The sequence below is a fragment of the Felis catus genome, chromosome B4 (assembly GCF_018350175.1).
Source record: "Felis catus isolate Fca126 chromosome B4, F.catus_Fca126_mat1.0, whole genome shotgun sequence".
NCBI classification, from domain to species: Eukaryota; Metazoa; Chordata; class Mammalia; order Carnivora; family Felidae; genus Felis; species Felis catus.
Window position 1 is genome coordinate 72,038,415 of NC_058374.1, and position 15,691 is coordinate 72,054,105.

Consider the following 15,691-nt stretch of genomic DNA (forward strand, 5'->3'; position numbering starts at 1 on the left):
ATCTCTGAAATATTTCAAACCTTAAACCATGAGATTGTTTTCAGTCATACATACAAAATAACAAACAAGAATAACTACAAAAACGTTTTCTGTGGTACCCATCAAAGAGTTATCTCAAAAAAGTTACCAGAATCATACACACATATGCCTGGGCATTTAAAACCATTTAGGGACAGATAATTCTCCTGGTATATAAAAATCATCTAGAAGCATAAACAAGAGAAAATAACCCAAGAATATTTTTAAAAAGAAGAGTGGTAGATCATGGTAGACTTGTTTTCCAAGATAATAACTCTTCTACTAGAAAGCTACAACAATTAAAATGCTGCAGAATAAGTACTGTAAGAGACAGATTAATAGAGAATAATAGAAATCCTAGAAATTAGTTCAAATACATGTAAGTATTTAACATAAGATAAAGTAGAGAGTTAATCAGTGAACAAAAGATTGTCAACAAATACTACTGGAATTATTAGCTAACTTGTTTGACAAACAAAAAAAAACTTAACAAGAATTATTATCTCATGTACACAAAAATAAACCCCAGCTTATTTAAATTTAAAATGAAAAAACAGGGGCCATTCGGAGGTTAGGAGGTAAATATTTTTTTTTTAATTTTTTTTTCAACTTTTATTTTATTTTTGGGACAGAGAGAGAGAGAGAGAGCATGAACGGGGGAGGGGCAGAGAGAGAGGGAGACACAGAATCGGAAGCAGGCTCCAGGCTCCGAGCCATCAGCCCAGAGCCTGACGCGGGGCTCGAACTCACAGACCGCGAGATCGTGACCTGGTTGAAGTCGGACGCTTAACCGACTGCGCCACCCAGGCGCCCAGGAGGTAAATATTTTTATGAATAAAAAAGGCTTTTTTTTAGCATGCGCAGAAAATCCAATTACATAAAATCTTAAATCTTTGTGTTGAAAAACACTAAATAAAAGAAGCAACATTATAAAAATATATTTGTAACATACATAATAGATGATTATTATTACAAAATGAGCTCTCACAAACCAAGAAGCAAAAATAATTAAATTTTAAAGTGGATGATATACATGAAAAATTAATTTAAAAAATACAAATTTCCAACAAACATGTAAAAAAAAAAATTTCAGCAATCCGGAATTTTGCTTCTATTTCTTACCTCTGTCCCAGACTCCAGAATCACACGTACAATTGCTCGCTCTGCATTTCCATTTAAGGGGTTAACACACCTCTTAAACAGAACATACCAGAAGATACCAGAACTGTTTATCTTCACCACTCTCCCACATCCAGCCAGATTAGCAGCCTTCCCCATCATGGCTAATAGCAACTTCATCCTTCTACTTCCTCAATCCAAAACCTTTGGAGTCATCCTGACTCTTCTCTTTACTCATGCCCATATTAAGCTATCAGAAAGTCCTATTGGCTCTACCTTCAAAATATATACAGAATCTACTTCCTATCACCACTACCTATTGAAGCTACCATCATTTCTTGTTTTGGAGACTTACAAAAATAGACCTGCCTTGTTTAAAATATGTAACTTGCATCCTAATGCCCTTAGGGTAAAAATAAAAAGTAAAACTCTTACCTCTCCAGCTGCATTTCACATCATGTTCTCCGCACATCAGCAACACTGGCCTCCTTTATACAATATCCTATCTCCTTATACAGAGCGCTTGCATATTACATTTTCTCAGCCTGAACATTCTTCTCTTCACTAGTGTAATGCTATTCGTTCATCAGATCTCAACTGCAACATCATTTTCTGAAGGATGCCTTCCCTGATCTCCTTGCTAGGCAAATTTCACTTATTACAGACACTTTACCAATAACGCACTGCTACAACACTGCATTGCATATTTGATCATTATATGATTCATGTCTATCTCCCACCTGATCGTCACATCTTCAAGGATAGACAGCAATCTTATTTTGTTCATCACTGTAACCCCAGTGTCTAGCAAAGACTAATTCATAGAAGGTGCTTAATAATTATTTTCCAAATGCATAAAAATTATGGAAAAGAGACTCAATGGTAGGATACCATTTCACCTTTAATTCCATATGCATAGAACAATCACCCCCCCCCCCCCCACACACACACAATACTATTTCTAGAATTATTCCAAGCTATCTAACTCCTAAATTCATTCCTGGGCATATGGCAAACTCAGCCAGGACAGTTAATCCAATTCTTACATTCTACTTCACATTCACTGACTGTCTCCCCCAGCTCCAGGTCCTTGACCACTTAGGAATCATGGGCTGCAGGGACATGAAGAGATGAAATCAATCAGTGAACAAGTACAATGTCCATCTTGTTCTATGCTAGCCCACCCCCTCCCTTCTTTTCAACCAACAAATAAAAGTGACCTTTCTGAGATTCAGGGCCTGAGAAATTCTGGAGGTAGACTCCACGCATAAACACAAATGGGAAATTCGTAATACTGCTTGCTGTGCACTGACTTAATTTGTGATCAGAAAAGTTTCAGTTTTTTATTGGTTTAAAAACATGATGTTTACCCACAAAATAATGTGAAAAGAATGTGTTACCTTCTGCATTTTTCCCCCTCTTCCTCCAAGCATAAGAAAGAATTAGCTTCCCAAATGTAACAATAACAACTCAAGCAAAAACAAAAAAAAAAAAAAAGAGTTTGTGTTTTGGGCCTTCTTACAAATAATGCTATCATATGTGATGGGGACCTGAAATTGGCCAAAAAGACTTGACTGTTTGAATAAAAACTGAGAGAATATCCGCACACACTGGGTTTCAGCATCGCCAGGTACATTTGTACAGGCTCACTAACTCCTCCCAGATCACCATCTCTGAAATAAACTCAGGAATCAAGAGGCACAGGGCACAACTCTAAAGACACGGATTAATGGGAGAACTTCTGCAAAGGAGGAAAGGGAATTTAAGCTTGTGGAAAATGTGTTGTCCTAAACTTTTCTAGTACTGGGTTGCTTTTATTAATCTTCTTCCACTTACAGGACCTACAATAAAAAAACCAGACATCAATGTATGTGGGACATGCATAGTTACAAGTTGGATGAGAACAGTTTAATTTAACACTGAGACAGCACAATCCATCTCAGCAGAGCCACCTGGCATAAACTAAAACTATATATCTTATGAGACAGAAGCAAGCTACTAAAAGCCTGGGAAAGCAGACTGATGTGAATTATTCCACCAAGCCCATTTAGAAAGAAACCTCATCTAATGAAAATGCAAAACCGTCAAAAAAAAAAAAAAAAGATTTGGGGACCAACGAGGAAGCATTCACCATGATCACTGACTTTGAAGAATTCTAGTTAACATGTTTTTAAGTTCTAATTCAATATGATTTTCTTGTTCTTTCTTTACCAAAATCAAATAAAAGTCCAATCAGAAGATATTCGCTTTTGAGATTTCTTTTCCTGAACCATCAAAATCAATGGTTTCTGTTCCATATAGGGGGCCCAACAAAGTAATGAAAGGTCGTGCTTCCTAGAATGACACAGACACTTCATTTTAGCAATGTGTACTAATTTACAGTTTTGTTCCCCTTCTTACTGCGTATAGAAATCGTAATACTAATCCTAAAAGTGTATTTCCTAGGAATTTATGTATCCTTCGAACATGTGATTAGCGCTGTCTCCGGAACATCATGAATTGTTCATTTCTCCATTCAAACTCATCTTCTACTTCTGCTAATGAGATACGTCACACATCACATGAGGCAGTATATGAAAAACACAGCATGTGTTCAGAGTGTGGTGTTCCCACTCCACTGACTACGTTATCTCAGGCAAGTGAAGGAGCCTCCCTAAGCTATGGTTTCCGCATCTTCACAACAAGCAAGAGAAATAATCCGTGGCAAGTTCTTGCACTCAGAATATACTTAATAAATGCCGGCTTAAAACATAAACCCTAAAGCGGGTGTTCTGTGGCCTTACTGCACACTCGAGATTCAGGAGAGGAAGAGGAAGCTCCGTGGAGAAAATGGGCAAGGACAGCACACCCACTAGCTAAGTCTTTGCTAATTAAAGTGTGTTCCATGTCCCAGCAGGGTGACCATCACCAGAGAGCTGATCAGAAATGCAAACTCTCAGGCTCCACCCCAGAACCACTGAATCATAATTTTCATTTTAACAAGATCCCTGGGTGATTCATATTCCCATTAAAATCCGAGAAGCACTGAGCTAAGTGATGTGCTCCTGCACGCAGGCCTCATAATTTGTTGGACAAAAAATTCAAGTCTCAGTAAAATTATCAATGTATGTGTCATGGATCATTGGGGTCACTTCCCAACGGTTAAAAGGATAAATATTCCATGTGTGTGTTATATATTATGGTGTGTGGACTTAACATTCTCTCTCCTGGGTTGCTGAGTTTGCTGCACAAGTGTCGTGAGATATCTCTTTACAACTTGAAAAAGTATTTATAAGTGAGGGCCATTCTGAAGCCAGCCAGCCCAGAATTTTCTTTTTACACTATCAGTATAACTGAAGTCTAAAACAAACAGTAAGCCCAAGATCTGAACTCCAAATCCTAAAAATATTTGTATGGCCTTATGGCTTAGGCCAAAACTCCAGAGACCAAGTAGCCAGTTCCCCAGTAGAGGCAACAGTTTCGGTAACTGGGGTGAAGAGGGTGTGGGTAGGAGCTGCTACCATTTAAAAGCAAGACCTAGGCAAAGACTCTAGTACATAACGTGGGTAGAATATTCGAGGAGCAAGCCATGGAATTACAGCAGCCATTCCTACAAACAGATATTTCACAAGCCCAACGTTCCTGAGTTGGATGCAGTCCCATTCCTATGGCCTCTAACTCCAGAACAATTTCTTACAGCAATTTCATGTGATTTCATGTGCCTTTTTTCTATAGTTAAATAGTTTTGAATTTGGGGCCAGCTTTTGCCCACAATGAAATGTGCCTGAATTGCACTCTATCACAAAACCGTCTCTAAACTGAGAAAGAAAATTCCTTTCTGACCCTTCCTCACACTGAACTCCTATATCATTGTGTTTTCTTCATTTAATTTTTAATCTATGCTAATTTTATACAGTCTGTAAATATATTCTGGACAACACAGGCCACACAAAGTATTCAAGGCATCCAGCAGGGAGTCCAGTGTAGCCAAGTTACCATTTTATACGTTTTGCTAGGATGGTAGGTGTTGTAACTTTCTTATGCAATGGGCACTGTGATGTGCACTTACTTTTATTATGCAATGGTTCTATCCGAGTTTCTACTTTCTACATAATTGCCAAAATCAACTTGTAAGCTGCTTTAAATGGCACATATCTTATTTTTCCTATTCTGATTTCAAAATGCCATTTTGTATGATCTCTATTGAGGAGAAAATAAGCCCATTTTTAAAACAATTACCTAACAACACTTCAGATAAGAAGCTGTATTTTTCTGCCTAACATAAGTGTTTTTCTTCTCTTTTAAATTGAGTCTCATATGAATGATATCTAGATTATCACTCTTTCGCTTTGCTATAAATCTGAAATGTCCTCACTTGTTTCAAAGCCTTACACCACTAAGGAAGACTAGCCTCCTGATCACCTAAAGAGTCACACTTTCGGTTTCCTAGAGTTGTGTTAGACAGCATGATTTAATTACTATTACGGACAGATTTGCATAAAGCTTTTTTCTGAAGAGTTTTAGGCCATTTAAGCAATGTCATTAGATGCACAGAGAAATTCTTTTGAGAAAATGTAATGGAGCATGAAAAATAACAAAAATCCACAAAATACATTTATTCAAGAATCTTAATAATGAAGAGAAATTACAATTCAAAGTGAAGAACTACTCTCTATTATTTTAAAATAAAAGATGATTAAATAGGCACAGCATAATGCCTCAGAATCAGAGGGCAGCACTCAGTGTTATGTCTTCTGGAAAACTATGCTCATTTCAGAAAAAAAATAGATTCAGTATATTCTTTGCCATCTATGGAATTTACTGAAGATACAGAACAGCAATTCATTTTAACGATAATCTCGTACAAACTCATACTAGACAACATTGCAGTAAAACAAGCAAGTTCAGCCTGCCATAGACCATCTATCTCTCATTAAAGGATCTCCCATGAATTGATATTACCTTGTCAAGGTTGCTGCATAAAGAGAAAAAAGCCATCCTGATGCCCTTTTAAAGACCTACTGACACTGAAGAGACAAATGTTTTCAGGTTTCCCTCAGCACTGCCACCTAGTGCTCCTCGTGGAAGGGGGAACCAGCTTTTTGTGGAGTAATTTGGCAAACTTGGCAATATTTAAAAGTGCCATAATCTTTGACCCAGCAATTCCATCATTAGCAATTCTCCCTGTAGGTAAGACCACATAAAAATGCACCAAGACTGGGGTATCTGGGTGGCTCAGTGGATTAAGTGTCCGACTCTTGATTTCGGCTCAGGTCACCGTCTCACAGTTGTGAGATGGAGCCCCACGCTGGGCTCCATGCAAGAGTGGAGTCTGCTTGGGAATTTCTCTCTCCCTCTCCCTCTCTGCCCCTCCCCAGCTCATGCTTTCCCTCTCTCTCTCAAAATACATAAATAAACACTTTTTAAATGCACCAAGACTATTTATAAATGACATCCTGCAATATCATTTTTAATAAGAAAAACAACAACAAACTAAAATATCCTGTGATGGAGAAAAGATAAAATTATAATAAGCCATACATTGGAGTAATATTCAGCCACTTAAAAAGTTAGTTGATATGCAAAAATCTCCAGGATAAAGTCCAGGAAAATGTGTGATATCATTTACCGTATATGAAAAGCCTACACATGCATATGTGAGTGGGTGCACTGAGAATCATCTGGAAGGATACACAAGGACTAAAAGTTTGCGAGAGGAGGAAGAAAAAGGGAGATTTTTATGTTTTATTTTATATCTTTTTGGATGGATTGAATATTTATTGTATGCATGCATTATTTTTAGGTTAAAACATTAAAAAATGCTATACTAGGATTATGAAGAATGATAGAGTCAGATAACTTTATACTACTTTGGACTGTGGAGTAGAAGACACAGCAACTAAATCATTGTGACACTGTCATCATCCTCTGATTCAGCTCTGCCTTTTCCTGGCATCCCAGCTCTGATACAAGCTGACTGCTAACAGTCATTTTTTTGTTTTTCTAAAGGTCATTAAAATGTATCATGCAATGTCTCCTATAGTCATTAATCTGAAAGCTATATTGTTAATTATCCTTGCTTATTGATAAATTGCCAGTTCAGTATTTTTCCACCGATTTGACATTTATCAAGATATTGAAAGATAGCATGACCAACTGCATTTTTGAAGAATTTATGAAAAAGTATTAGCAAAAATTAATTGTAGTGTTTAAGAAGCCCACAGGATTACCTTGATGAACTCTCTTTAATAAAACGTAGTTGATTTGTCTTTAGTGAAAATATTCCTTATCATAAGCTTAATTACCTTGAATAAGTAAGGCATAAGTGGACTATTTTCTTGCCCTTTTTTCACATATGCATATAGATTTAGAGTATATTTATAGTATACTAATTTATAGTATATTAATTCTACAACTTATCCAATGTTACTTTAAATGCTAAATTAAGTTAACTTAGGGGAGAAGAGACTGAATCCAAACCAAATGTTGGGGAACAACATCAAAAAAACATGAGCACTGATTGACCCAGGAGCTGGACCCAGGCACTCAGAGGATCCTCACCTCCTCCCCTGCCTTGGAACGTGGATTCTGCTTGCCTTCCTCACTCCCAAAATGATCCAAGGGCTTAGCCTTGAGATAATGATGTGGGGTTAAAAACATCTGCACTACAGACTGTATACGTGACTGAATCCAATTAGGGCCTCTTTATACACTTTGAAGATTTGAGGGCAATTGCAGGAATCCATTCATCTTGCCACCCAAGACAAGCCTCATCTCTAAGTTCCCTTTGCTATTATTAAAACTTCCACCTACCAACCTGGAGTGGCCTGCCTCTTTCTTCAGTCTCCCCCTGCCCTCTGCTTGAGGGGGCTAGTTTTAGATTATCCCTGCTAAGCTCCCAAGAGGTACACCAAGGTTGTACACATGATTTATTGCAACACCATAAGGTTTCAGCTCATTCAATTGTTCGCTGTCACATAATATTCTCTAATAACTACAGATTTTCAGAAAGTTTTCTAAAAATACTGCCTCTGATAGTAAAACAACACATTGTCCTTTTGATTGCTATTTCTATCTTTTACATTATTGAGGAATGCCTCAGTCAGCACTGGCATTCTGGCCATGTAGCCCCTTGTGTCTCCATAATGCCAACTAATTTATAACTGTGTTCATGCATGAGAATCTCACGTGCATACTGCATATTTCCCATGCTTCCAGCATTACTGTAGAGACAGCTAAGTTTATTGGTTGTGTTGCTCCAAAATGATTTTCTTTTTTAATGTAACCTATATATATTATATAATTGTTTTCTTTATTCCAAGAACAAAGAAACTCTTGGTGAATTATATCCCACTGATTTTTGTTCCTCATCCCCATATTTACATATTCAGAAGTCTCTGAATCAGTTTTATTGCACTGTCACTCCATTTTTGAAAAATCTCCAAATTACATAAGTGGCAGTCACTTAATCTCTGTCCCCACTTTTCTATGCAGTTTAAGTGACAGAGCTAGAATCATCCGTATTTGCACACTAATGTGAACATAAAAGAGTTAAATCTCCCAAACTAGTCTCTTTGGAAAATGCACATATAATATAATCTACTTTTCTATTATTTAAAATTAATGAAAATTTAAAAATTAAATTAAATTAATGAAAATACCCATAAGTATATGAAAAGTTTACCATCTTCATTAGTCATCAGGGAAATGCAAATTTATTCTTCTATTTAAAAAAAACTTTTTTTAGCATTTAATTTATTTCTGAGGGAGAGAGAGAAAGAGTGTGAGCAGGGGAGGGGCAGAGAGAGATGGAGACACGGAATCTGAAGCAGGCTCCAGTCTCTGAGCTGTCAGCACAGAGCCTGACACAGGGTTTGAACTCACAACCCATGAGATCATGACCTGAGCTGAAGTCAGACACTTAACTGACTGAGCCACAAAGGTGCCCCAGGGAAATGCAAATGTAAACTACAATATAATATCATGTACCAACATCATTTATCATAATGCTTAAAATAAAAAAGATAAAAAATGCCAAGTGTGGGTATGGGTGTACAACAATGGGAACTTTCATATATTGGCGGCAGAGTAAACTGGTATAACCACTATAGAAAATGGTTTGTCAAAACAATTTTACAAGAGGTTAAAACAGTTTTACCATTAGATAAAACAGTCTTAACCTATGAACAAACAGTTCTACTCAGGTATATACCCATCAAGCATGCATAACACCAAAAAACATGTAAAGAATGTTTATAGAAGAAGTATTTTTTAACTATTTTTTTTAATGTTTACTTATTTTTGAGAGACAGAGTGCGAGTGGGGAGGGGCAGAGAGAGAGAGAGGGAGATAGAAACCGAAGCAGGCTCCAGGCCCTGAGCTGTCAGCACAGAGCTTGACGTGGGGCTCGAACTCACAAGCCGCAAAATCATGACCTAAGCTGAAGTTGAATGTTCAACCGACTGAGCCACCCAGGTGCCCCTGGAAGGACTATTTATATAGCCCCAAACTGTCCTTCAGTAATAGACTGGATCATGGTACATTAATGCAAATAGAATATATATAGCAATAAGTATGAATAATTGACATCTACATGGAAAAATATAGATGGATCTCACAAACAGGATTTTGAATGGAAGAAGCCAGACATAAAAGAATACAAAATGCATGATAAATTGGTTCTTAGTATCAGCCTTGGTCAAGATTTATCCAAAATACTGAGGAAGAGAGTGGCCTTGAAAAGCATAGTCTCCTACATCAGAACACAATTTGGAAAAAATAATTACCTTGCATTATATACTGTGTGATTTTAGAAAAGTCATTTAATCCCCCTGGCTTCATTATTCCTCTGTAATATAGAGATAATGAAGCCTTACCTCCCCAAAAGCAAATGACTGTTTTGAAGATCTCTAAGGTCCTGTGTAGCTTTATATCTATGACTCAATGAGATGGTTTCACTTCTTTGTACTTTCATGAATAAAAACAGAGTTCTTTTAACAAAACAATAATAGCTGACATGGTTTTAAGCCACTTTTACATATGTATTACTTACTCAGTCCTCACATTTCATACTAACCCCATAAAATAGGTATAACTGTTCTCTTCCTTTTACAGATAAGGAAACTGAGGCTCTGAGAGGTTTGATAACTTGACCCAAACTGCACAGCTAATTCTGCTAGGGCCAGAATACAAACCCAGAAAATCTCACTCTATTACTCACATACTTAACTACTCAATATGCAAAGACAGTATAAGAACTCCATTTTATCTAAGCTGACAGGACTTTTTAAATTAACTTTAATACAATCTGTTGTCTAATCACCACAGAGCATGTGAAAATGTCATCTATGTTATGGATTGAAACTCTGATTTTGTTCAATCAAAGGAATGATGATTTTAATTTATTCATATAAATCTGGCCTCTCTGAGACAGTACTAATTAAAAAAACTATCGCTACTGAACAAGCACCAGCCAATTTTGATGGTCACATTCACATTTCCCATGTTTGATGCTGCTCTAGAAAAAGAGGGGAAATCAGCCTTCCTTGTTATTGTTGTTTTAAACACAGCCTCTTCTGCAAAAGACCTTATAGTATTAGTTCAGATTACTGAATTTTTTTTTATTTCAGTTGACTTTCTGTAACTTTGTTTGCTATAAGTTACGTCAATTATTTTCTGACAACTGTTTTTTTAACTTAGACTGAGATTTTACATACTTCAATTAGTTGGACCTCATCCTATTTCAGAGTTAAAGTCACCCACAATATTTATACTTTGCATTTTCTAGAGTTAACTTGCATCTGTGTCCGTCAGTCTCATTGTTGACTAGTTGAGAGCCTGTGACTGGGATAAAGGATGCAGGGATGGTGTCTGCAAGGGGAGAAGAGAGGGAGAAAGGCAAATCCTGCTTACTTTGCAAGCAGCCTAGACTCAGCCAGGACTCTCAATGGTTTTGCATGGCAAGCTGAGTTACCAGCAGATAAAAGTAGATTACTTAGATTAATCGTCGCAGATGGTCTTAAAGAAGGAAGCAGGCTTGAAAAGCACAGCACTTCTAAATGGAACTTCTCTGGGACTTCTAATCAATTGTGTGTTCTTGGAAAAGTCGTGTACTCACTCTTATTAGGAAGATGGAAGCAATGCCTGCCTCATACAGTTGTTGTGAAGCTCAAATGAGGAACAACCGATGGAAGTGAGATGACTTCATTGCGCTGTGATTATCGCTGCCTTAATTATTTAGTGTTGGCATTTCTGCCTTTAGAACTTCTGTTTCAGTTTAACTCCACCACAATAGCTCAAGGGTGGGGGCAGGAAGAGGCTTAGCCCCTCCTTCCAGCACTTTCCCTTCGTAGATTCAAATAAAGGAAAGTAACAGGCTTGGTTCTCTCTGACTTCTTTCCCAGAACAACAACCTTCTTACTATTCACCAGTATTTATATTTGGATAAAGAGCTAAAGCTGAAGTTACAGAGGGAAAATATAAAGCAGACTGCAAAACAGGGCTGCTCAGAGTTGCACAAAACTCTGCCGAAGCAAGCCTGAAAGCATTGAATAAAGAACACCAAAAACCGACTTGCCACATGCACTTCTTTTGTTCATTTCAATCTTGGCAGAGTAAAATTCAGCAGTCGGGTTATGCGTTTTCCCTTCCAAGGACTTTAGAAACAAGTGATTAATCTCTTTAAGCAGTTCTCAGTAAAGAATATATTTTGTTAATTTTATGTCATTACAAAGGCTATCGAGCAAGAGCTGCAAAGACAGGATGAGTGCAGGGTATAAGAGGAAGGCTTCGGTTTCTCTTTTTAAAAATAAAAAACACACAGCTTAATTTATACTCCACTGAAATGAAGTTCTCATAAAATAGAGCAATGATAATACTGAGAAAATGTACATAAGAAAATGAGATGTTTCCTTCCCCTCCCATGAAACAGTGAGACTGTCTCTCTCTCTCTCTCTCTCTCTCTCTCTTTCTCCCCCCTCCCCTCTCTCATAGCTATTTGCTTCTCTCAGCACATATGAAAATCTGAACAATCTGAACAATCTAAACAAGTCAGTTAATGATTATTAAATTTATTTTAGATGTTATTTTTTTCCTTTATAAAACAAATTTTTGCAAACTTTTCAGAAGCATATTTCCTGAAGTATTTTTTACTGACTAGCTTTTAAATTGTGCATGGGGAGACACATTCCCAAATAATCTTTAGGAATATTTACCATATGAACTAAATTCTTATTTCCCTTAGGGAAAAAAAATTCTGTAGGTGTTTACAGAAAATTTCTTGCTGGCTCTTGTAAAACACTGAATTCATCAGAATTAGAAGCACTTCGAATACTCTAACTACAAACAAATACAGGCACAAAACCTCTGTATTCCATGGCACTCATATCACTGAATATAAGCAGAAAGACAAAGTCACTTTATCCTTAATACTTTTAATGATAGAAAATGAAAGACTCAAATAAATTATTTTGGCATTTCTTCAGTGATGCTGTGGTCCCTTCACTGATTACTTAGCTTTCACTACTATATATGAGACAAACACAATCGATTTTCAATCATTAACACCAAAGTCTGCCAGGAGTACTCTGCATTAATAAATCTCAAAATATTTTACCATTTCATTAAGTCTAAATGCATGTTGTTGGGAAGATTTCAAGCACTGTCTGATTTAGTAGGCAGCTTACTGTTGGTAATAAGAGACAAATGGTAAAATCAGAATTGAAATTCACTACTTCTGACTAATGCATCTATCATGATGGTCCATTATTCCAATCAGCCTGTCTCTAATAAAATTGACATCACTTAATGCAAATCTATTATATTCAGGGGTAACAACGTAGAAATAAATGTGGAAAGAAGAATAAAAGAAGTTAAAGCAAAAAGTCTGATTCCCGTTATTGTCATGTTAGGAATATTCCCCCTCCTGCCTCCAACTATGTACAAAGAAAACTACAGAACATCACCACAAGCTTTTAGGGACTAAGACAAGTTCAAGGAAAAACTCAGATTACTCCTCACCAAGGAAATTAGCTTGTGACATGTGTAAGAAAATTGCATTCAGTCCTTCCTGGTTCAGCCAAACTTACTTGACTAGGCTAATGTACGTTCACGAAATGGATTGGCTTCAATGTAAAGTCTAATAAAATTGAATACAAATGAACTGAGGGAACTAAATCAATGGACTACAAAGCGACTTCCTGATTTTTCCCTGATAACTCATCACCCTCACCAGAGTAGGAGATGGCAATGGTAAATGGAGCAGGGTGAACAAAAGCCCTAGCAAAAGCAAACATTCATTCTCTTTCCCCTCCTTCCCTCGCCCTTTCCATCCCCTCCCCTACTTCTCTGTCCTCCTATGTACATGGATGATTAGTCTGCATTTACGTAGTCCCGTATATTCTACAAACTTTATAACATTGGGTTTGCATAGGTTACTATTCTTTTGTACAAAAATAGGTAAATTTTAAATGCTCCTTTTAACAAGAATTTAAGGACAGTCTTTTAATGTGCAAGTAACATAAATGCAACAATCTGTTATTGAACAAATGATATAGAACCCGTTTCAAGACAGCTATGAATTCAGACAGCATTTCCTGACATCAGAAGTGAACCGCACAGCTACTAAAGGCAAAAGAGCTTTCTCACTCAGTAGTGTGAGCCTTTTTTTATGAATTAACACCATGGCCCCATTCATACTGGACGGTCCTATGACAACGTGGACCTCTGTGGTTTGAGCTGATGGAGTTGGCATAGCGTATGCTATCAAAGGTCACTTGCATTGTGGCTTTCTTTGGTCATCGTGGCTGAGTATGGACCATCCTTAACCTATTTTTGGAGGCATCTGTATCAAGTCGTGTAATGAGAGAATGTCTACCACTAAATTTCTTACATATCTTTCCTACTACTGTCACTACACAAAACAGATCCCGCCGAGAAAAAATATTCCTGTTAAATACAAGTATAGCATTTTTAAATGGAAAACAACTGATCACCAGAGTACAGAAGGTATTCTACCTATTTGCTTCATTTCTAAAAGCCATTTAGCTTGCCCAGATCAAACCAATGATGGGTGCATATTTATTAATATGAAGCTGTATTTTTGCAAAAAAAAAGTATTCATCATAAAAGTTATGCTCACATTTGCATTCCTTGCAGCACTTGCCATCCACGTATGCAAGAGCCGACTTCAGTGGGCAGTCAGGAATCGGGCAGATCAGAGTTTCACACTGGATAGTTCCATTCTGAGAAGAAAATAATATTTAAAGAATTTCCAAGTTGCAGTTTGATAGCCTGGAAGTATTTTTTAATCGGTTTCTTAAGGTTCAAACTCTTCACATAAAATGTCATAAATACCACTATCCTCTGGTTTTTACACAGTAAAACCCATGATACAGAGACCCACAGTAATACAGAGTGGGTCCTAACACAGTTGGTGACTGGCTCCCATGTTCTGTCCAGTGACGATCCTAATAGATAGCATTCTCCCTTCTGTTGTGAGGTGGATGAGAACATGGGTCAGGGACACACTGACAGTGAAACAGGAAGCAAGGGGTAAGCCTCACGTCCGCCCAGATTACTCACTAAATGAGAACCGACAAACCAGATTTCTGGAATAGCTGCTGCCATCCTGCAGACGCAGTCTCAGGACCCAGAATCTTCCCGTGGATGGTTAAGCACCTCCACAGGGCAGTGCTGACAATCACCACAAGAAGCACCAAAATGCAAACAGTATGTCAGGGAATTTATTCCCGAAGGTCATTCAGGCAGGTAGCTGTTTCTCCAGTCACCTCACTGACCTCACTATACATATCTTGCATTTTACTCAAGTCAATTTTTGTCCCCCATTATCAGGTTGGGAAGGCTTTACTGTATTTGCAAAGTGCTATAATTTTTCTGGGACCAGAATATGTTTCTGAACAGAAATTATATAATGCATGCATGCACATGCACACACATATGACTAATTTCAGACGTATCTTTGACTTTTTAACATGCACAATATTCTGTTTTTGAACAAACTTGCTGAACTTGGAGAAATGTCTTTTTATAGGCTAATTCACACAGACCTCTGGCTTCTTTCCAGTAAATGAGTTTTAACAGATGAATTCAGATGAAATGTAAAAGTTCAAAACCGAGCTAGTCTTGAACTTTTCTTTGAAAATGAATCTACTTTTGAAAGAATAATGCACTAAATATTTCTACTTTAATAGTGTGCAATTAGAGAAGTCATATTTATTTAAGTCATCTAATTTTTATTCCACTGTATTTGTAAGCATTTAAAGATTATCTTACGTATTTAAATTCCATTAATTTTTGGTATGATCCAATCTGGTCATAATATCTCATGCTGCATAGAGTTTAGTTTTATTAAATGCGTTAATAAACACATGAGGGGAAAATCCCTCAAAATGTTAAGGATAACAGATAGAATCCTTTGGGAATCACCTTTACTAACCCAATTTAAATTGCTAACTTCATGTGTGCACAAATAAACTTAAACTTTATAGCATTCCTAAACCATAATCATCTTTATAGGCTAGAAAGTGTCTTTAATAATGCAACACACAGTTCTTTA

The 15,691-nt window shown here is 37.0% G+C and overlaps 1 protein-coding gene across 4 annotated transcripts in view; it reads right to left on the bottom strand.

Annotated features, from left to right (window-relative positions):
* Positions 1-15,691, bottom strand: part of NELL2 (neural EGFL like 2) — a 390,253-nt gene that overhangs the window by 225,513 nt on the left and 149,049 nt on the right. For all 4 annotated transcript variants that reach the window (XM_045061670.1, XM_023256973.2, XM_019834835.2 and 1 more), the window contains one exon: positions 14,255-14,357. In XM_045061670.1, the coding sequence (XP_044917605.1) occupies positions 14,255-14,357 (103 nt within the window). The remainder of the gene's footprint in view (positions 1-14,254; positions 14,358-15,691) is intronic.